We start from the raw sequence: 22,520 nt of genomic DNA, 5'->3' as shown, positions 1-22,520 counted from the left end.
TTCAGTGGTATAGGCAAGTCCTGAGAGTTGTCAGCAAGCAGGGTTAGTGAAACCAGCTCGGTAGGAAGCTCTGCTGCAAAGCAAACCAGCTGGACCGTGCTGGGACCATCAGGGACCTGATGGCTGGCAGAAGTCCTGGCACCACTGCAGTGTTTAGTCATAAAATTAAGAAACTGCTGGTCTGACTTCAGCCTACATGAGGTCAACAACACCTTTGCTTCACAGTGCAACATGTCTGGTTAGGTACAGCACAGGAGACAGGAACCAAAGCAACAACCCCTCCCCAGCTGCTGGCAGCAGGACTTGGCCCTCCAGCTTTACCAATCCCATCCTAGTACATGCAAGGCAGTGAAAAGCTGTCCTGTCCTTCTAGTGAGTAATGGAGCAACCCTGCATGACCAACAGCTTCTGTACATGAGCTCAAGGTCATTGGCTTTTGCTGTCTGTAGGACTTCAATGAAGGTACCACGAGGTCTGTGATCCATTAGTGTGTAAAAGTGAGCAGACAACAGACAAAGATAACCAAACCCTACCATAAAATGAAAATCTTTAGGCTAAAAATACCAGTGCTGCATGGACTGGGCACTGGGAAGGTTGTGGTGGGTGACTTGTCTCATGTGGCCAGAGACCTGGAAGCCTCTGGTTCTGCCCAAGCTCATGCCAGTGAGGGAGCACTCACTGCTTCAGGGATATGGACCATATGAGGGGGAGACACTTAGTCAAAGAATCCCAGCATGGTGGGGGCTGGAAGAGACCTCTGGAGATCATCTAGTCCAACCTCCCTGCTAAAGCAGGGTCGCCCAGTGTCCCAGTGAGTTTGGAATCTCTGCAGAGGAGACTCCACAGCCTCTGTAGGCAGTCCTGAAGCTTTGATTTCTTTGTTAGCCATGAGAAGGCAGGAGCCCACAAGAACAGGCAGCATGAGTAGGTGCGTGTGGCTTTTGGAACCTGCAAGGACAAGAGCAAAGTGGGCTCCATGCGTGAGCCTGAGGCTGCTGGTGCCCTGAGGGTCCACTACAAAGTGTACCACAACTAGGAGGGATCTAATCAAACCATAGCTGGGTTTAGAGTCATCAAATGTTGATTATAAAAGGCTGCTGCTTACTACAGTAAAAAGAGAGGAGAGTAAAAGGTCCTGCTCCTGTAGTGCTGTAGCAAACAGGTAAAGAGCTGTGTGGGCCAGCGCTGATGGAACTGGGCACACCAGAGCTGGCACAGCTGAAAGTCCAGCACAACAGGTGTTTTATTAAGTCCAGCTCAGCTACCTTCATCTTCCTAAGCTAAAATTCACCTGTACTGCTGCCAGGGCTAACACTAGCCACCAGAAAGGTGTCCACAGCATCAGCACTTCCCTTCCCAGAGATGAGCAGCAAAATAATTCTATGATTCTATGAAATACCACTTGGGCTGCCCAGATTCCTGTGGCCTCTCCCAGGAACTGCCTTTTCCCAGAAGATCTTGAGAAACAGCATGCCTAAGAGCTGGTTCCTGCTGACGTAAATGGGAGCTCTGTGTCTAGCTAGGGATTAGACCCTTCGCTCTGGAAACAACATAATTTATGGAGCACCAGCCTGTGTTTGGTGGTGTGCTATGCACCAGGGAGTCATTAACCCACGATGTGTGTCCAAGATTGTGGAGGATTTAACTCTAAAGGATGTAGAAGTATCTGAGTTAGTTATTAAGGTAATTTGGGGGATAATTAAAAAGTCTGGCACCAACTGTAAAATTTCCTGTCATGAGTTAATTCAACCCAGAACAAACATCTTTGGAAGTTCTCAGCCCATTCATCCTGCAGGCCATGTGTGAGCTCTGGCTGTGCCACCTCATCATCCAACCATGGGGCTGGGCTCTTGTGGAGGTGCAAAGCTCAGCTTGGTACTTGCTGTGAGCACCTGATCAGCTGGTCAGGCTCGAGGAATATGGGCAATGTGCTCTCCTTTTGAAGTCCCTGTCTTCTGTGTTGCCTGGATACCGATCAGTAGACCTTTGAAGGAGGTTGTATTTTCGTTACCAAGGACTGGAACACATACTTTCCCTCCCACAGACAGCTTCCTCTCTTGCCCTGCATAGCCTCTGGAATACTAATGACATGCCTTGCTACCTACAGCCACACTTGAGGTGCTCAGGAGAAATGATGTACACAGCCAAACCCACTCTGCTACTATGGAATCCCATTTCTGGGTGGTGTTTGGTGTAGCCTTCCTGGCTGCTTTCATTCTCCTGGCTGCCACTGCTGCTAGGACAGTAATAGGGTGCCAGCTTACTGCTGCCTTGCAGAGTGTGACATAGCTGTGGGGACACATTCCCGCAAGACAAACAAGTGAAGCACACTGAACCAAGCCTCGAGTCCCTCAGGGAAGTGTCTTAATGTTTGTAACTGCTGGGGTTTTGCTGGCTGCCATGCAAAGCAAAAGGGTGCTTCCTTCCACTGTTAGTGCCTGAGCTCACATTATGCCACCAGTGCAGCAGCTTTCTCATTTAAACAAGCCCCTACACAACAGAAGACTCAGCTTCGCAATGGCATCACTGAACACCATGCACAGGAAGAAAAGTGCTCTGAAAGCCCTGTGACTGTTCAACCACTGTTGCCATGTGCCACAGGGCTCAGAGCTGGCACCATGGTGTCCAGCCCTGGAGGGTTCTTGCTGCTTTGCCAGTGCAGGAACTGTCAGACACTGTGGTGTGAGCTGCATTTGTCTGAGGTGACCCTGGCAGACACAAACTGGCCATGCCTGTCTTCCTGGGCCTCCACCAGTGGCATGGCCACTGCACTTTTCAGTGGCAGGTTGCCAAAGCACCATTCCTCTTCTGGCTGCTCTGCTCTGGGGACAGCCTGAGACCAGGCCAGTGCACAGCAGGTGCTGTGGAGCTGGGGGTTGTGCTCTCCTCTTGAGGAGAACTGGGGGAAGCCAGTGGCAGACCAGATTCACCACAGCCCAAATGTGGCCTTAAGCTATGGAACCCAATGTGCCCTCCTAGCTGTGCATCCCATGTAATGCTCTGGGTTGAGGCCAGCAGCACCCAAGACGATTTTCAGTTGCAGGCTGAGCTTTGACCAGCCAGATCTAGCAGGTAGTGGTGGGAACAGAAGACATCATCTTTAAAGTACATAAAGGTAGATTAAAAACAAAGCACCTGCCTGCCAAGTCTTTTTGCTGACAACTGGGAGTTTCTTTCAGGTGAATGACCCAGCTTAGCAGATGCTTCCTCTCCATCTTTCAGATGAATTTGGCTTGGCAGGGCAAGGAGAGCTCTGCATACATCCCCCATCTCCTGGTGGGAGACTTGTCTGGGACTGAGATCACCCACACTGCTGCCATTGTTTGGGGGCTGCCAGAACCTAGAAGCTGGCCTTCAGACCGACCTCTTAGAAGCCTGCAGTCCCCCAAAGGCAGATGCCTCTGAGATATCTCAGCTGTCAGCCACCTGCAGGTTAGCTACTAAAGCCCTGGTGTGTCTCTACCCCTGTCACCCTGCCCTTCCCAGCGCCAGTCCCTGTAGCTGCTGAGCAGCCACAAGGAACACACCAGCAATCTTGACTTGGCTTGTAGGCCTGAGTTTCCAATTCATAAGGAGATAAACACGTAAATAACAAACAAAATACATAGCAGCAGAAAATGCATTTCGTGGTTGGCTGTGGTTCTCTTTTCCTCTTGTTCACACTGGTACCCTACTGCCTGGGTGTCTGTGGACAGGAATCCCTCCTGCCTGTGTTTCAAGCTGCTTTTAAACTTTGTAAACACAGTGATTAGTTCAGACTGCTCTTGAAGTTAACAATTCCATGTTAAGGGAATAACTACTATATATTTTTTTTCCTGTAAAAGTGAATCTGTAAAAGTAGCTGAAAGCAGTGGATGAGTCAAATGTACATTAAAAGGGTTATCCCTTTTAATAGCTTAAATGTAGCTTTATCAGTACAGACTTGGTCATGGATAACAGGTTCCCTGTGGTGATGCCGTGGGGTAAGGTTCTGTTTCAGCAAAAGTTCTATCCCTGTGTTTTGTGAGCAGCAGCTCTGAAGTGATTAGTGTCCTCTAGTCCTGGTCACTGCGTTTTGTGTGGATGAGCTCTCACTATCCCCTGTGAGTTCAGATAAAGCTGCTTGCCCAGAGCAGTAGGCAGCATCTTGAAACCAGCTGTGTGAAGGTCCCATTTCCTCCATTACTTGGCCACTACCAGCTCAAGGACATTATGGGAAGAGGCTATGCAGCATTCACCTCCTTGGCTGACAGAGGGACATTCCCAGCTGGTGTGTATGGACACAACAGCCTTGAATTCAGATCAAGGACCTCAGTCTGAAGCCTGCCTTTTCTGAATGAGACAAGCACCTCTCTCCAGCTTCTGGGCCACAAGTTCAGTGTGCCAAACCCCAGCCTAGTCAGTGAGGAGCTTGTGAGGACCACTGTGCCAAGTGGCCTTGTAGTCCATACACGACTGGAATATTTTGAATGTAAACCTGGAGGATGATTGCAATCTAAAATCCTTGGGCCTTGTGTTCATGACTCATCTATGATCCCTTTTTAGAACTGCCCTGGAGTCAATGCCCATTAATGGCTTTGTGCCAGTGTGACTGGTTAATGTACTGTGTGAGGTCTTTTCTCAAGCTCTGCTATAAATCTCCTTCAGCAAAGGCCACAGAGCAGGGTCAGCCTGTTTTCCAGTGGCTTTGTTTAAGCTAAGGATGGCCAAGAGCCTTACTGAGCCACAACTTAGCAGGCAAAAGCACCAGTCTATGATTACCTGCCACCAGAGAGCCCCTGTAGGATGGCTAATAGGTCCCAAAAGAGCTTCTCCTGGCCAGCCAGCTCCACCTGCACCTCCTGCCCCTGCAGCAAAGCCCTTCCTTTATGCTGCTGTGCTGAGGCAGGAGCCTTCAGCCTCCTAAAGACTTGCATCCATAATTCATGGGCCCCAGACATCTGGCTCGGGGTCAGGAGTGCTGCTAGCTGAGCCATGGAGGCGTATTCTGTAGGCAATTGCTCTGTCCCTTCCTGTCTCAGCATGGCCCTCTCCCGGGTGCCCAGGTCTCCTATCTCACCTCTTCTAGGACACCCTCCTCAACCTCTTTGCCAGGGTGGCTGCAGGCACTGGATACCATACCTTTGAAGCTTTTTTCCATTATGTATGTGTTCTGACGTCTATCCATCCCACAAGCACCTGCATAAAAATGATATATAATGGAAAACAAATAAATATTTATGTAAATTGGATTGCTTTGATGACTGAGTAGCAAATATTCTGTCCTGAAACTGTACATCCAGGCCCTCAGTTAGGGAGGCTCTTGAGCACATCCTCAGTTGTAAGCATGCCCTTGGCTGCGGCAGGGGTTCTGTGCACGCCTGAAATGATGCAAATTCTCAAGAGCTTCCCTAGAAGGGAGCGTTTCCTGGAGCAGGGTACTGCTTGTTACCCAGAACAGCTATCCATCAGGAGACCAGGAAAGGACTCATCTGCCCATACCTTCATCACCAAAACACTGGGCAGGATTAGTAAAAGAAGCCTACAATAGACTCTTTGGAACCTGAGCCCGCAGGCTATGTTACATCACTCTGAGCCTGGTCTGGGGCTTTGTTTCGTGGTATGTTCTTTAATTCACAGGCTTAGAGTCTAAGGTCTGCACAGTCTCTCTAAATTGCTTAATATGACTTTGCTTATCAGTTTGCACAGCTCAATAACTAGTATGAGGATAGTCCCCAAGTGGCTCCAGCAGTCTGAAAATGCAGCAGCTGAGAGCAGAAGCAAAGATTCTGCCCTGTGCAGCTCCATAAGAACTTGCTGTTCCTTACAGAAGCAGAGGCAGAAGGGGATGGGAACCATTTCCATTTTTCACTGCTGCAAATTATCCTAGATATCAATCAAAAGGAAAATCTAATGTAAGCCTTGAAATCTTTTTAACTATAGAGTCTGATACTTCTTATTGACTAGCAAAATCAAGACAAATCTTGTTACGGAGATAGAAATGGCTCTGTGGCTTGTGGGATTCCCAATCAAGTAACTCAGTTAGGCAAACAGCACGTCCCAAAAGTCTCCCAGCTATCTGTCCTTGGTCCCCTCTGGTCTCTGCAGAAGAAGCTGTTACCACTACTGGCAGTGCTGTACCAGGCCCTTTTCCATAAAGGTTTGGGTTTTTTTAAGTAACAAAGGAAAAATCACTAAATTAGACAATAAATATGTTACTGGTACTTCAAATGCTGCTCTGATTCTTAGTGTCCACCCCTGAGCACAGGAAAAGGGCTGGTGGCACACAACTGGTTCTCTGTGATGGGTCTCTTTCCCCCTAGCAAGAGTACGACCCCCGCCCCCCAAACCATTTCAGCACTTTCTGTTTTGTTTTCCACCACCTGTCCTGAGCCAGACTCACCCCTTGAAATAAGATGCAGAGGGCAGAGCTGACTGGGCAGTCTGGGTATAGTGGTGAAGCTCTCCCACCTAATGCTGTTAGCTCTGTGCTCGTTTCCTCCTGCATTCTTCAAGGGTAGAGCTCTGAATGAAAAGGACAGAGCTAATTCATCCCTTGGCTCAGATCCACAGGGCTGGTGCTCCTTTTCCCAGCACCAGTGCTCCCAAAGGCCATCTCTGGTGATCCTCCAGACAGGGCTGAGCAAGTCTCCAGGGACAGGACTGCCCAAGCAGAACTTGGGTCAGTCTCACAGGCAAACATACAAAGTGCCTCTAGCAAGAAGCAGCTCCCACCACGCAGAGCAAGGCTACTGCGCAAGAAGCTAGTGAGCAGGGTTATGGGGACTGTATCCATGAAGAGTGAGCAGTGGCAGAGAGGCAAAGGAGACCTCAGCTGAGCCATGGACAGGTGCAGTGGACACAGCAACATGGGAAGAGCCTCTGGCTTCTGAAGACTGGGATGGGTAACTTTGTCCAGGACCATGATCTAGTTCTCCCCAGTAACTTTAAAATACTGTGAGCAGCCCTGCTGGAGTTGGAGACAAAGTAAGCAGCTAAAAGCACAGCAGTAATTCTATACAAGAGCATCCTCATCAGTGCTGGGGATTAATGAGATGGTTGGAGTAAGGAGCATGAAGAATAAGTGACTTATGGAAGTAGATGTTGCCCAGGGAATGGCTAGCTGTGCTCACTGCACAGTCCATCCTTGCACAAAATCTCAGTTGTATCTCTGCTGAGCATCTTCACCAGGTCTTCACAGAAGTGTTCCTGTTGCATCTGGGAAGAGCAGAATGAAGGCTGGCGCCTTGGAGTTGCCGTAAGGATGCAGCAATATCAACCGGCACTTTAAGTGGCTTGGAGAGGAAGGACTCCACCTTCTGAGCATACTTTGTTAGCTCAGCGCCATCTGAGCTCCTGCCAGTCGTATTGGAACTGCCAGACGTGTCTGGAAGGGCTTCTGCAAGCAGCAGAGATCTCTGTGTCTGCTCTGAGTAAGCCTGAACTTGTTGCCCTCCTGGAGGGAAGGCTCCCCTATTGACACAGGGTTTGTCAGAGCGAACCCGAGATGATTTTCAAACTGCAACAGCAGTGGAGGTGAAAAGCCCCATGCTGGCCAGGAACCCAGCACCTCAGCAAAGTCTTGGTTTAAGCCTGAAGCTGAATTGCCTGCTGGGGTGAAATCACAGTCTTAATTGGAAACATTTTCCACACCTCTTGGCTTTGAGAAAAATACAAAGTCAGCTCTGAATCAAACTCCATGGGTTTGGTACTCTGGAATAAATGCAGCTCTGGGTCACTCAGGATGTGCTGCCAATCACACTTCCATCTCTGCACTGAGGGCTGCTGTTCAAGAAACATTACAGATAAACCCATTTCTGTCTACAGCCTGCTGTGCCCAACACAGCTCATGAGAATAACAACTTTTGTGAGCTCGGGAGGTGTTTAGGACCTTTGAATTGCTTGTAATAGGAGCTGGAAGCTGGACTCTGCAACTACTTAATGCAGATTGGAACAGAGCAAGAGAGATTAGCCACAGGGTGAACAATTCTGGTTCTGCAAGCAGAGAAAATGCAAAGACAAGCCATTCCTTGAAACTAGCAGGACTAGGCTGCATCAAACAGGTGGTGACACACAGAGGAGGTGACAAAGCCAGCTCTTCTTGGCACTGCAGAGTCCCCAGACTCTGCTCTCTCAAGCACACTGAGAATTCCAGGAGAATGACTGTGCAGTTGTGCTCATCACTAGACTCCAACTCCATTTAACAGGATGTGATTATGTCTCTAACAAAGCCAGATCTTTGAAGCTCATAAGAAAATGTGCCAGCAGGAAAAATACAGGCTTTGTGCTGCTCCTTGGATGTCCTGCTTGGAAAGAACACAAATCTGGCAGCTGAAGTCCTGCAAAACAGGCAAAGTACCTCAGTCTGGGAAGATCCATTGTATGTGTATGTACAGTGGATATGCAAAGGGAAATGTTCCCCCTTCTCTCTCTATATATAGTGTACATGCACAGACATGCTTACACCTCAGTAAGACTCAGGCTTTTCTTTTTGTTTGGCTCAGAGATTGCTCACTGACATCAGAGGGAACATACAGAGTGACTTAGGAGTTACACTGGGTTCTGAGTTAAGACTGAACAGCTTTCCTCAGCATCATATGTGGCAAACAGCCTCTGGCCATCTGCCCCACAATCAGCCCAGTAAGGTGGTGCTGGGTCAGGTGGATTCAGTCTCATGTGTCCTTGCCATGTTTGCTCCACCAGCTCAATCTGTGCTGCTGTGGCAGTGTGTAGGACATGCATCTGAAATAAGGACTGAGGTGGACTCAAACAGGCTGCTCCTTTGGCCCTGAGCCCCCCTTGGTATGAGCAGCCCTTTCTTTGCTCTCTCAGAGAAGACCTGTCTTTCTTTGCCTTTCCAAATGAAATGAGGAACGACTCCTGCATGAGCAAAGGCCAATGATTCAAGATATGAGCCATCCAAAGGTGTGTGCCAAAGCTGTAAAAGCACAGCCTGCAAGAGTCAGGAGAGCAAAGAGGGGTTAATTAAAGCACTCATGTGCCTGCTACCTGTGAGATTGCCTTTACAAGATACACAGGCAAATAAAAGCACATGATATTTCCAGAAAGCTTCCTGCTCATCCTCTTTCAGACGCAGATCGAAATACACTGCTTGGAAGTAGTGCTCTGCTGCTGCTAGGAACAGTCTCCTGGCTTCTCCTGAGCTGCCAGCTGCTGCTCTTGAGTAAATGCAGCATCTTCTCCTTGGGAGCAGCTGCTTCCCCTGCTGTCCCTGAGTCGGGAGATCAAAGAGGAGTCTAAGCCTTGATCCTGTGTGGCATTGAGAAGCAAGGTTTCTTCCATCAGAAAACTCCCTGAATCCTTACATCCAATCTGAGCACACCCTGACAAGTGATGGTCTGCTGCAGTTCAGAGTACAAAAGGTGTCAGCCTGGGACAGGATCCAAGTTTGAGCACAGGATTTGATCGTAAATGCATCTCACAGGTCAAGAAGAAGACCTGAGAAGGCTCCTTATGCATGCAGATGTCAAAAGATGAGCGTTAGAGTTAATTTGCACAAGGATATGGTTACGATTTGCTTTCCCCCAACTATAACTCTCACAGCACTTTTAACTCCTAACGAGCCCACAGACATTTTCATGAGCCTGATGCTTTCTCATCTGGCTGGTGCAGAGAACCTGTCCTTTGGGACTGCTGCCTCAGCTAGAGGATGCACTGGCTGAAGAACTAGAAGAGTTGAGGGGTTTCTATCCATGCCAGATTTCTCTTGATTCTCCTTTAAGTCCTCTGCCCTGCCTCTAGCTCACTCACACATCTGCTCTCTCTAATACTTCACGAGGTTGGAAGAGATGAGATGTCCACTGCTATTTTAACTACTCTTAATGGGATCCAGCCATGCACAATGCTTGGCTGCCATTCCAGCACATGAGCTGGAGCATCTGTGCCATAAAACCTAAGGCTAAGCGGGCTGAGAAGGTGGCACACCTCTTTAACTCTGGTACTTTCATGCATGATGCAGTTTGATGGCCAAGATCCACATGACCTAATTAGGCTTCACTTATGTTTACAACTCAAAATTGAAGGGTTTTAAAAATCTTGCTTCTGAAAATTGCAGCTGCAGCTTTTACTGCATGGAAGTAATGCCACTAAATGAAATCCTTTTACAGTTTACTGTAGAAATGGCCTTGATCTGAGCAAGAATCCAACATTATGGAAGTTAGCATAAGCAAGCATTAATTTTGGTGCTAAGAGGGAAGGAAAAAAGCAAATCTCATTTGTATCAATTAGTATGAGAAAGAAAGGAAGGGAAGGGAGAGAAAGGAGGGAAGGAAGGGAAGGAAGGGAAGGGAAGGGAAGGAAGGGAAGGGAAGGGAAGGGAAGGGAAGGGAAGGGAAGGGAAGGGAAGGAAGGGAAGGAAGGGAAGGAAGGGAAGGAAGGGAAGGAAGGGAAGGAAGGGAAGGAAGGGAAGGAAGGGAAGGAAGGGAAGGAAGGGAAGGAAGGGAAGGAAGGAGGGAAGGAGGGAAGGAAGGAGGGAAGGAAGGAGGGAAGGAAGGAGGGAAGGAAGGAGGGAAGGAAGGAGGGAAGGAAGGAGGGAAGGAAGGAGGGAAGGAAGGAGGGAAGGAAGGAGGGAAGGAAGGAGGGAAGGAAGGAGGGAAGGAAGGAGGGAAGGAAGGAGGGAAGGAAGGAGGGAAGGAAGGAGGGAAGGAAGGAGGGAAGGAAGGAGGGAAGGAAGGAGGGAAGGAAGGAGGGAAGGAAGGAGGGAAGGAAGGAGGGAAGGAAGGAGGGAAGGAAGGAGGGAAGGAAGGAGGGAAGGAAGGAGGGAAGGAAGGAGGGAAGGAAGGAGGGAAGGAAGGAGGGAAGGAAGGGAAGGGAGAAAAGAAGGAAGGGAAGGAAGGAAGAAAAGAAGGAAGAAAAGAAGGAAGGAAGAAAGAAAAGAAGGAAGTAAAGTATGGAAGATGCCATGAAAAAAGGGAAAAAAGAACTTTTTTTTTTGCTGGAGACTCCTTATAGAGGTCTTCTAGCTAAAGTATTTCTCACCCCTACATCATTCTTACAACAAAGACATTTAGCATCGCCCCTGCTAGTAAAAGAAAATGCATGGATGCAGGACACATACAGCACACAGGGTGCTCAGGAAACACAAGATAAAACTAAATAAAGCTCAAGAGCAAAGTAGTAAAATGGTAAAAGGAAAATTAACTTGAGGAGCATTCAGAAATCCTCACCCCCCCTTCCAACTCTCCATGTTACCTACAGATAAGCACAACAGCAGCTCTGCAGCTGGTTATCCAGAAGCAAACGTTAATGGCTGATAATGATGGAAGAGGTTTTGTGCTGAAGCTTGACAGGTTTGTGATTTTCCTGATGCAGCCTTGATCTTTGGAGCCAGTTATGGTGTGTGACCAAAAGAGCAATGACAAGATGGGAGGCCTGGTAGTGCCCTGTGTTAATTCCTTTGCCATGTGAGCTGTCAGATAGTGGACCTCAGGAATCCCATAATACCACTTAATACTGCACTTGCCCCATGCTGCAAATTTTCAGTAAGATAGGAGTAATCCCAGTAAAGGGCAAATGCTCTCTGCCACTGACAAGCTAAACTCCAAGTGCTCAGATAGGAACACAAAGAGCATCCAAACACTAAATCTGGATGGGGTTTAAAATAAGAGCTGCTAAAAACCCTTCAGTTAAAACTGAAGCCAGGGAGAATAAACTCAAAAAGGGCAATTAAACCTCACTCTTGGCTTGTTTGCACTGCCTGGTGGTTCAGAACTGTCTGAATGATTTACTGGGAGATAACAGGGGGGTATAGATAACAGGCTGCAGCTCCACAGAGGCACCACAGTTTAATCAAGATGCCAGTATTTAGTGTTAAAATTTATTAAGCATGAAAGAAAAAAAAACCCAACACCAAAACAACCCCCAAACCAAAACCAACCCAGATTTGAATTTGTAATGTTCTAAATTAGTCCTTAAACCCCATTTATAGAGCAGATAATGATGGCTCAACCAAGCTGCACATGGAGGGAGACCAGAAGGAATATTGACTCTGCTTTCCCAGTCTGGCTTGTGCTAAAGGAAACTTTTCAGTTCTTTGTCTTTCACCACCAGCAACTCTGCTTGTGAAATAAAGACAACACCCATATTCTTCATCGCTTGTTTGTGCCTTCATGAAAGGCTGGTTTGGATGTGGAATTGCTCTACAGACTACTAAAGTCATTAAATTGTTTAAAACTTACTGACCTAGTTCATTCAGATAGCTGTAGGGTCTCCAGTCTGCAGTTTCTCTGTCAAGGATTTTGTTACTGAGCTGTTCAAAAAGTATGATAATGGGTTAATGCTGAAACAGAGACAGTTCCCACCCAAGCCTTCAGCCCACTGATGCCACAAATAAAGATGGAAGATGACTATTACCTTGGCCTCACCAATGCAGTTTGACAGTTGCTCACTAGCATTAGGGAAAATCACAAAGGAAAGTCACTTCACCAAGCACTGACCACAAGCATGCTGGAAAAGCCAAGATTTCCTTTGGGAGTGGGTAACTATGGCTTGAGCTCCTGTGCCCACAGAGGGACACGCTGGCAGCATGGGAACGATGGATGGAGGCGGATGGATCCAAACCACCTAAAGGAGCATGCAGGGAGGGTTTGCTACCAGACCTGTGCATTTGGAGATGTAATGGCTACAAGATTTCTCTCAATTCAAGGAAAGTAACATGGGCAATAAAAGCCTTGAAAGCATAAAGCCCTGAGCAGATCTGCCAGCGGAATGGGAGAGGAGTCCAGGGCTGCCATCCAGACGCTGCTGGTGGAAAAGCACCTCTTGCAGCTGCCACTCTCCATGTGCCCAGAGTGGCACCAAGTGCCATTGTGGCTGGCCAGGGGCAGCTGGGCACAGTCAAGGTGGTGCCATCTGGAGGAGGCTGTATTGTTGTAAGCATGTGTCAATGCCTTCTTCATTTTCCTGCCACTTGCGGAAGGCTCTCTTGGGCTAGGGGATGCTGAAGCACAACATGAGGGGGCAAGCACAACATCTGCCTGAGGGATGGGTGTTTTGGAGATGCTGGAGCAGCTCTTACAGAGGTCAGTGAGAGGAGAGGGGCTGAATTTTGGGGATGCATGGCTCCTCTAGACTGGGGCATCACAGCAAAAGGGCCTCTACAAAGTGTGTGATGATCAGGTGACCCCCAGCAAGGAGGAGCTGTGAAGCACTGTAGCTGTTTAGTGTTGCGTTTTGCACCTTGACATGTTTCCCTAGGAAGCCACAGCTGCTGAATGCACAGATGGTCCTCAGGAAGGGTCAATTCAGCAGCAAATCCCAAACTCTCTTTTTAAATAATGAAATTATGAAGCCATCATTGCTCTCCTCTGTCTGCACCCAAACTGAAAAGCCTCCTGTCTCTGGCTTGAGAGGGTATTATGGTATTTACAAGTAAATGCTTATCAGTAAAGGAGGTTAAAACTGAAAGTATTCAAAGCCACAACATTTTGTTTTTCCTGATATCTCATTAATTTTTGCTTTGCTTTCCTATTGGTTTTTAAGACCTGGAACAAAAAGTGCTGAAGTCTGTTGGGATGTAAATTCCAGCTGGCACCCAGCACCTACAGTCAGATCCCAAAGTGCTTTTGCCCAATCCTATTCAACAGCCCTCAGTGCCACAGCCACTCTATTGCAGGGTACAGCAGCCCCACATTGTCCCTTGGTCTGCAGAGCCCCTGCTGCGCCCTGACACTGAGGATGGCTTTGCAGGAAGCCCAGAGTCCCCAGCACTCCTGGAAGTACCTGGTGGAGCATGTGCCACCTCAGGGAAGGAGGCACAGTCCTGTGCTCTCAAAACATAGAGTCCCAAGTGTCCCTTGAGTTCATGGTCACAAATACCTTTAGGTTGTTCTACCAGCCCAGGAGCCCAGCAAAGGGTGATGTGCACTGTGCTGTAGAAAGAGACACAATGGACCCAGCCCCATTTTGGAGAGAGCTCCTTAAAGGAATCACAGCCAGGGTGAAAGGGATAAAAGGGCTGTGCCAGACAGCAGTCAGAGATGCTTCTTTGTGCCATGTAACACAGCCACCATCTCAGGGGCAGGGCAGCCACCAAACAAAATGGTTTAGCCAGCTTAGTCTGCTGCAGGGAGAACACCACGACCTGCAAGGGACAACCATGTAGTGGGAGGTGAACTACAGCAGAAAGGAGAAATGCTGGATCAAGAGGAGGGACTGGAGCTAGGAAGCCATGCAGCTCCTCTGCCCTTTGCTTTAGGTAGTGACCACACTGGAGAGGGTTTAGGATTGGGAAATCGCCTCTGGCTAAAGCTCCTCTATACGAACAAATAAATAGGGCAATGGGGATCTTCCCAGGCAGGCAGCCAGATGTTCTCTAAGCTTCCCCAGAGCTGGGTCACTGAGGGTAGAGCTGCAGAGATCTGCAGCCTCAATCTTGTCTCTAGTGAAAGCATCTGCAAATAGTCCTCTCTACTCAGAGCACCACATCTAGGACAACCAAACTGCACACTGACATTCAGAAGCTTCTACCTGATCGCAGAAACTGCCTTCAATTTGGGTGAAGATCTGTAACAACCAGAGGCAAAACCTTGCCCTCATTGACTGAATCCTGCTGGTTGAATCTCATGGATTCAGGATGCAGAAGGTGGTCTGATGCATTTTCGCACCCAGTGTAATTTGCCCTGGCTTAAACAGACACAGGAGAAACCACGGAGCAACCACTGCCCAGAGACATGGGAGACAGCACAGAGAGCAAAGGCTGTGCAGGACAGGCACAGTGAATGTTTGGTCTCTACACAAGCCACTGCACAGTATTTTTAGAGCTACTCAGCCAAAGCTTTTTACACAAATACAATTCTCCATTTGCAGGTCATGCAACTGTGCTTCAGATGGCCTGAACTCCAGGCTGGAAGGAAGATTCAGGACACACAACAGTGCAAATACACTGACAACACCCACACTGATGTGTGTGTACAGATATCTATGTGAAAGTATACACACAGGCACACACAGACAGAGATAGGTTAATGCCAGCACGCTGAAGGGAGCCCAGCTTGAATCCATCTGAAAGCCAGGCTCTGGCTGAAGGAGACCCTGCTGCCGAGCCACCAGCACTGACCTTGAGAGAGGCATTAATTCAGGGCAGTCCTGTACCCTAGCTGTGCGGGCAGTGAAGCCAGATGATCACAACGGTCCCTTGTGGCCCCACAGCCCATGAATCTCACATCAGACAGCACCAGCAGCACACTGAGAGCTCTATCTAGTGCCTCGTTCTGCTCCTCCTCGTTTTCCATCTCTATATATTCCCACTAAGGCAACGTGTGTCATCAGCTCATTAGGCACCTTTGCACCAGCCACTCTCCTCAAGGACGTGCCCAGAGCAGAGAAAAAGTTGATAAAACTGCTTGCCTGCAATATTTCTTGAGCAATCATTGCCCAAGAGCAGTGGCTGTGACTGCACATCCTTGCTCCTGGCACAGACTGTGCATCTGGCATTTCCCAGTTGACAGCACCGGAGTCATTTCTTTGTCATTCAGCAGCTCCTTGTACTCCCCCAAAACTGAGGACATCAACGTGGACAGCAGATATATGAGTTGTCAGAGCAAACAAGCAACGGCAAGGTGATGAAAAGCAGGTTGGTTTGTAATGTGGGCACGGAGGAAGGGAGCCAACCTCCCCAGTCCCAGCTCAGCCCGTGTAAATCAGCACAGCCCCACGAACAGCACTGTCAGTTTTCGTTGGAGGAGCCCACGGCTTGATTCTTCATTTCCAAACACTCAGCAACGACAGAAATGCTGATTTGCAGTCCAGCTGCACCACTCAGATCCCATTTATTAGAGCCTTGGAGTTTCTATTAAAAGCTGTGTTTTTGCAGGGTTTGTAAATCAGCTCCCAAACCTCAAATTTGGCATGACAAGCTATGGGCTAGAATTGATTTTTTGTAATGAAATGATTTGGGGACGTTTCTAAGTCTTTCAGAATGCAGTAATTATGAAGAAATGTGATTATAGCTATCTCTTTGTGCTGCTATCACTTCTTAACACACTATAATTTGTGAACTTTTTAGTTGTTGGTTGGTTTTTGGGTTTTTTTTTAAGATGGAAGACACTTCAGTTGTTAGTGTGAGGCAAAATTGCTTTTCTGGAGAAAAAAAAATACTTCATAGTAAATTTACCCACTGAGAGTCTTAGTTTGTGATTTGAGCAATTTGGTTAAACCTCCTCCTATCTGGCAACTTGGAGATCAATGAGATGCTAGCACCAGTAAAGCAAGGTCTGAAACAGCTGGATACATCCAGTGGCAAGCTGGTCACCAATGTGCCATTCGTCGGTGCCCTGGGCTTTACAGAAGTCCATGGTGATTAGGCAAAGCAGTGCTTCAGGAACACCACCAGGCCTTCATCCTCCAGGTAAGCAAACAATAAGGCATTTGCCATTCATTTCCTTGACTACTGACTTCAGGTTTCCATTGTCCAAGCCTGAGTTTGTGAGCTCTGGATGCGACTCCCGAGCAGGCTGCAGCAATTCTGTTGTTTCCCATCTTCCTTTTCCTGGGTCACGTTTTAGTCACAGGTACTTTAACGATGCTTTCTGGAGTTGAATTCCTTTTCATTAGCTGGGTGACATCTGGTCAAGTCATTTCCAGTGACCTCTGTTTTGCAGCTTCTAATTTTATGTGAAGTCTTTGGTAGAATTTAGAACTTCCTTTAATAGATGTGAATCTGCTGGCTTTAAAAATTCAGGACATCTACTAGCAAGTGATTTTTATGATGTCTGTAGGAACCAGCAACCTGTGCTCTAGCTCCAGTGATGCTCTCCTCAGGCAGGAGGGAGGGTGGAGTTAAGAGCTCTGCAAAAGCACAAGGTGAGAATCCTTCATGTGCTCGTGACACAACAGTGCAGCAGCCTCACGCTTTGTCCAGAGTGTCCCTCAGAAACTTTTGCAGCCTTTAGTAAAAGGGAGGTTTTCCTACGGTCATACACAACTCCAAAACTCAAATAGAGAGTTGGCCTCCAGGTGCGGTTCTGTGAAGGGAGCAAAAAGGATTCTGCAAATCTGGTCTTTACATAAGCCACGAGAGCTTGGATGTGAAGGCATTGGTGTGGGGCCTACTGCTCTGCTTTGGGGTTTGGGTTTTGATTTGGGTGCAGTGAGGCTGTGGCACTTGAGCTCACGTGCCATTCTCCTCGGTGACCTGCAGCATCAATACTATTTGGTGCTGCCCATGTCACAAGGCCACACTCACTTGTAAGAGCTAACAGCAAAGCTCAGATTTTGGCTTTTGTAAAAGCTGATAGTAATGTATCTCTTCCTTCAGTGGGGCCAGCATGCTGACTCTGCAAGCTCACTCACAAGGGCACTTGCTGGAAGTTAAACACTTGCACCGAGATGCAGAATCCTCCTCCTTAAGGCCAGAGATGCAGAGCTGTTCTGCTGGACCCTGCAGAGGCAAAGCTCAGCCCAAACTTCTGCTGGCAGCTGCAGCAGGCTTTAAGGACACAGGGCTGGAAGGGTTTTGATGACCGAGTCCTTGAGTCAGCCACCTTTTCTTGCAAACACCCAGGCACATAATCACTTAGATAGCTGATCAAGCTCCATTTTAACAGAAATCAGATTCCTTTGTCCCATTAATCTCACTGGGAAGCTATTCCAAAATCTCACTGATCTAGTGTTAAAAATCTAATTTCCAGCTTCGATGCATTCATGGCCAGTTCATCCTCATTTGTTCTTGTGCCAACTCTGTCATCTCACTTAAATAGCTCTTCTCCCTCCAAGTGTTTACCTCACTGTATTTATAGATGGCAATCATACTCCCTCTCAGCATTCATTTTGCTAGATAAAAGAAGCCAAGCCTTTTTTTCAGTCTCTTCTCATATGCTCCCCTCTGTATCCTCCCACTTGCTTTTGCCTGCCTGTGTTCCAGTCTGAGTGCTCCACTAGCACAACTCACCAGTCCTGGACACACCAGGAGGATTTTAATGCCTCTCCTCCTACTTGTTTCTCAGCAACTTCAAAGTTTTTACCTTCAGGACATGTGTAGGGCCCCAAGCAGTGGCCAAATGTCTGTCTGGCAGAGGGGAAATGAGGTGAGATCCCTCCCCCCTAGTCCTAGAAAAGACAGGGGAAGGCTTGGTACTTCTGCCTTCCTACGAAGACAAACCTGTCTCACCAACCACAGTTCTCAGGGCTACACAGGACCTTTAAGCTTCTGCTCTCAGCCATCTGTGTATCCCTCTTGAAGTACCCACCACATACACCTGGTAATAGCAGCAGGGTCAGTAACAGCCATGCTCAGTGTCCTGTGGCCAGACTGGCCTGTGTTGAACTGGTCCAGGGCTGGGAGAGAAGAGCAGGGACAGCAGGAAAGAAATCAGAAGTAAATATGTGTAGGAATCGGTGAGAAAAGAGAACAGGGAAATGGATATGAAAAACCCCAGAAAGATAACAGAGTGGAAAGAACACCAGAGGAAGAGAGAGGAAAGGCAAAATAAGACATACACAGAGGAGAGGACAAGAGGGGCAGGGGGAGCACGAGAGAGAAATCCTTCTCAAACTGGAGCAGGGCTGCATCCCCCCTGCCCTGCCTTTGTACCTTTGCCCAAGCTGTCTCTCTGAAAGCAGCGATAGAGGGGTGGCTCCAGTCCATTGCCTCCAGACAGGAGCTCCTTTGAGCACAGGGAGGATAATGCAGCCAGGGCAAGGGCTCAGCAGCTCAGAGATTCCTCTGCCACTTAAAAAGTGTTGCATCTGTGCAGGTTCCTTTGTGACCCCAGTTGGCAATAAGGAGAAATGATTCCTCCAAGTACAACTTTGCTGCAGAGTGGGAATGGCACCAGAGAAACGGATTTGGAAATGAATCTCATTAAGGCAGCCATTAGGGGCTTTGTATGATCCTTTGTCTTACTTGGCTGGAGAACTGAACAGACACAAGAAGCATATTTTAGGCCCTCCTCAGCTATTCAGCACTGCAAAGCATTCTCATGAATAAGTAAGATAGAGAGAGATTTAAAGGAAATATTAGGCCATACATCAGACCATTCTAGAGCACAGGTCTTGTGAGGAGCAGCCGAGGGAGCTGGAGGTGTTTTGCCTGGAGAAAAGGAAGCTGAAGGGAGACCTCCTGAATCTCTACACTTCCTGAAAGGAGGTTGGAGCCAGATGGGGGTTGGCCTCTTCTCTTCAGTTAGTAAGTGATAGGACAAGAGGAAAGAGCCTCAAGTTGCACCTAGAGAGGTGAGGAGATGAGGTACAATTTCTTCCCCAGAAGCTTTGTCAAGGCCTGGAACAGGCTGCCCAGGGCAGTGGTGAAGTCCTCATCCCTGTACAGATTAAAAGTCTGTGTAGATATGGTGCTGAGGGACGTGCTTTAGTGGTGACCTGGCAGTGCTGGGTTCACAGTTGGACTTGCTGATCTTAAAGGACTTTTCCAACCAAAATGATTCTGTGATGGCTTATTCTTTTTTGACTGAGGGCAGCTCGCTGACCAACTGCTGATAACCAGTCCTACCACAGGGTGAGCAGCTTCCAGGCTAGTCCAAATGCATCACTTGGGTTTTAAACCTTTTCAGCAGCTTAATATTTGCAGTAGCTCTGTGCCAAGATGGCATTGCAGGCTAGGAAATCAGGATAGGTGCTTGCTTTGACCTTTTCTGAATTCATTTCAATTACTGCAACAGGATTAGTGGTCCAGAGCCACACTCATGGCATTCATCCTAAGTTTGACATCAAGAGCATTTGCACTTTCAATCTGGGGAGCAGAAATGCATGATGCAAGGGGACCATTTACATTGCAAAACATATTTACACACATCTGCCTAAACTTTTCCCTGAGAAGTCTTTGGAGCCAGCCTTTTTATTACATTTTAATGAGTTTTTCTTTTAATAACTAAGAAATGATTTACAGGAGCACATGTAGAAATATTTTGGCATGCCCTGTCTTCTACAATAGTGCCCTAACTGCATTAATCTTCTTTCCAGTTAGCAGAGTTATGGTTGGATGAAGGCAACTGTCATTTATAGCTGACAGCCTTGATGAAATCAATTGCATTTCCGTTTTCCTCTGCTCCCTACCCCTTGCCCTATCTTGGCTTATTAAGGCTCCAAAATAAGAGGTATCTAATCGTAACTCAGCTGCTAACACAGTGAATTCAGTGCTGTCCACCAACAGTCCTAGGGAATGCATGGCAACATGTGATAAGTAAGGTACTCCTGGATGTTGGAGCACTAGAGTCTGAATAGCTCTGCTGGAGAGCCATCAGTAACAGTGGAGCTCTCAGGATGCCCCTTGATGAGAATAATGCTCAGACACACTCTAGGTACCTTCCTGCATCTCTACACTTCTCTGTCAGCAGGAAATCTGTGTGCCTACTGATCTGGGCAACAGTGATGCAGCAAAGTGAGATTACTGACTTAAGGCCTCATTGATTTACTTTTGTTATACTAATGGATAATGACAATTATCTGGCTATTTATCTTCCATGACAAACAAACATACCTTAGAGTTGCTAAGACACCAAGGCTTAGTGACCCAGACAGGCATGTGCTGGAACTCCAGTTAGCAGGCACAGGATTAGGAAGATACACCCAGGAGAAAGCAGAGCTTTTTGTGCGCGTTAGAGCTACAGGGTCAGGAACAGCTACACTGGCTTCATAAATAATGCTGGCAGGCAACAGGATCCAACAGGCATTGCTTTGGTTGATTTCCTTGAACTGATAAGAACATTGCTACAGTGGGGTGGGATAATATCTACCTTACTGGAGCTGTTTCCATCCAGATTACTGGTAAAGAAGCGTGAAGTCACACCACAGGGGAGAGTGTGGTAGCTTGGATTGGAAAAACAATGTACACTGCCGCTACCTTGAGAGATATCTGGGAAGAAAACAAGTCATCACAAAATACTTTGGAAGCCACAACGATGCTTAAGAAACTGAAAGCATGCTAGAGACAATCTAGTGCAGAAAACTTTGTTAGAGCGCTGGGCGTCGCAAAACATCTGCAGCTGAAATCTATCCTGCTTTATCACGGTGGGAAGCTCTTAACTATCAGCATTAAATAGAAGATTCAAAAGCAAAATGTATCATTAATACAGTGATGTTAAAAAAGAGAAGTTCCTGACAGTCCAGCTGCCTTGCAGGTGAGGGCAGGAATGCAAAGCTCAGGCAATGCATGGTCTGCAACAGTGTCTTCCGTGGTTTAAACACAGTAAGTTCTACTGGTGAGAACAAGCCTTGTGGTTATGAAACAATTCATTCAATCTTTGTCACCAGAAATGTATTTCCTTCGAATTCAAGGTGCTATAACCATACCAAGGAATCCAAAGCATTTCACGTAGCTTTTTGAGCAAAGACTTACAGAAAGCAGAAAGCTGCGGCGCTGAAAGGCAAACTTGGGCAGTTACATGGTTACACTTAGAGGTATTTTAACTGTTTTCTTACTTTAACTTATGAAAACATTTAGCAGACAAACCAATTTACCAGGAAAGGCAGCATATTCATACTGGCATGAAAACACCAACCCCAAGCTGGTTCCAGTTTAAGGACAAGTGGAGAAATATTTCAAAGTGCCATCAAAAGAAAGGGTGAAAAACTCAGACTGAAGCAGAACCGTTTAAACAGCCAAGTCCTGTAAGAAGTAAATGAATGGGTTTTAATTAAATTAAACTCATTCTGCTTAAATTGAAGGCAGAAGGGTCAGCTATAAGAAACACCTTCACGAGATAATGAAGTGCTGGGGCAGGCTGCTTGCCCCCATCACCAGAGATCTCTAAATGAAGGTTGGCAGGAGACGGGTGAGGAAGGACCCGGACCGGGCTGGCTCTGTCTGCGGGAGAAGGGTACCCGGCCACCATCAGCATCTCTCCTTGCCCTCTGCCTTTGCATTCCCGTGAACATGCACTTTGCTTTGCTGACATCTTGTGGAGATCTAGATTTAGCTAAATTTACTGCAGACTGTCCAGTTTCAAGTAAGTGGTGTTATCTGCGGGGTGCCTATTCCTAAGTGCCCTGGCACACAGCTGCGAGAGGAAGCAGGCACATGCATATCTGACCGAGCGTTTCTTTTCTGCTGAAACATGCAGAGCAATTTTGGAGGTCAGCTCTATTTTGTTGTAAGTGCAGAGCCTTTTAGTTCTAGCTATTTTCTGAGGTTGTTTCTAAAAACGTATCTCAGACCAGGATGTGATAGCAGATTGTGATTGCCTTGGTGCTTAACGTCTAGCTAGACACTGCCCAGCAAAGCAGCCAGGACTTTCTCATCTCTCCTAGCCACAACTCTGTGATATTTGCCGTAGAATTAAACAAGAAACAGATACCTCTTGGGGTCTGCAAATGAGAACTGGGGCTGGAACCCAAGCAGAGTCATCGGTGTGTACCCATCGCAAACACAGCTGCTCACATGCAGCCTTTAACCTGCCAAACAAGGGACTGGTAGCTCACCGGGGAGTAGAGCTCATCCATCCTGCCATCTCACTTAAATATAGACACTTGAACCCACTGCTTTCTGCCTTGTAGGCGGGTGTTGAAGACTGAGTCACACCAGCTCTCAGCTCTGCCTTTCCCCTTCCCTTATCTCTCATGCCCTGGCTCAGCAGGGGGCAAGAAGGACC

The 22,520-nt window shown here is 47.5% G+C and overlaps 1 protein-coding gene across 17 annotated transcripts in view; it reads right to left on the bottom strand.

Annotated features, from left to right (window-relative positions):
* The window catches only part of MEGF11 (multiple EGF like domains 11), a 408,774-nt gene that overhangs the window by 6,000 nt on the left and 380,254 nt on the right, over window positions 1-22,520 (bottom strand). For 9 of the 17 annotated variants that reach the window (XM_064157920.1, XM_064157921.1, XM_064157919.1 and 6 more), the window contains 3 exons: window positions 20,667-20,785; window positions 12,160-12,226; window positions 5,101-5,157 (listed from right to left, as the gene is read on the bottom strand). The exons of 1 other annotated variant lie outside the window; for it this stretch is intronic. In XM_064157920.1, the coding sequence (XP_064013990.1) occupies window positions 5,101-5,157; window positions 12,160-12,226; window positions 20,667-20,785 (243 nt within the window). Of the gene's footprint in view, window positions 1-993; window positions 1,985-5,100; window positions 5,158-8,006; window positions 8,298-12,159; window positions 12,227-20,666; window positions 20,786-22,520 lie in introns of those variants that run through there. 7 more of the 17 variants (XM_064157934.1, XM_064157935.1, XM_064157926.1 and 4 more) reach the window with 4 other exon arrangements.

This window comes from Pogoniulus pusillus, chromosome 17 (genome assembly GCF_015220805.1).
Source record: "Pogoniulus pusillus isolate bPogPus1 chromosome 17, bPogPus1.pri, whole genome shotgun sequence".
NCBI lineage: Eukaryota > Metazoa > Chordata > Aves > Piciformes > Lybiidae > Pogoniulus > Pogoniulus pusillus.
The sequence above is the reverse complement of the archived record's forward strand: the minus strand, read 5'-3'. Positions and strand labels throughout refer to the sequence as shown.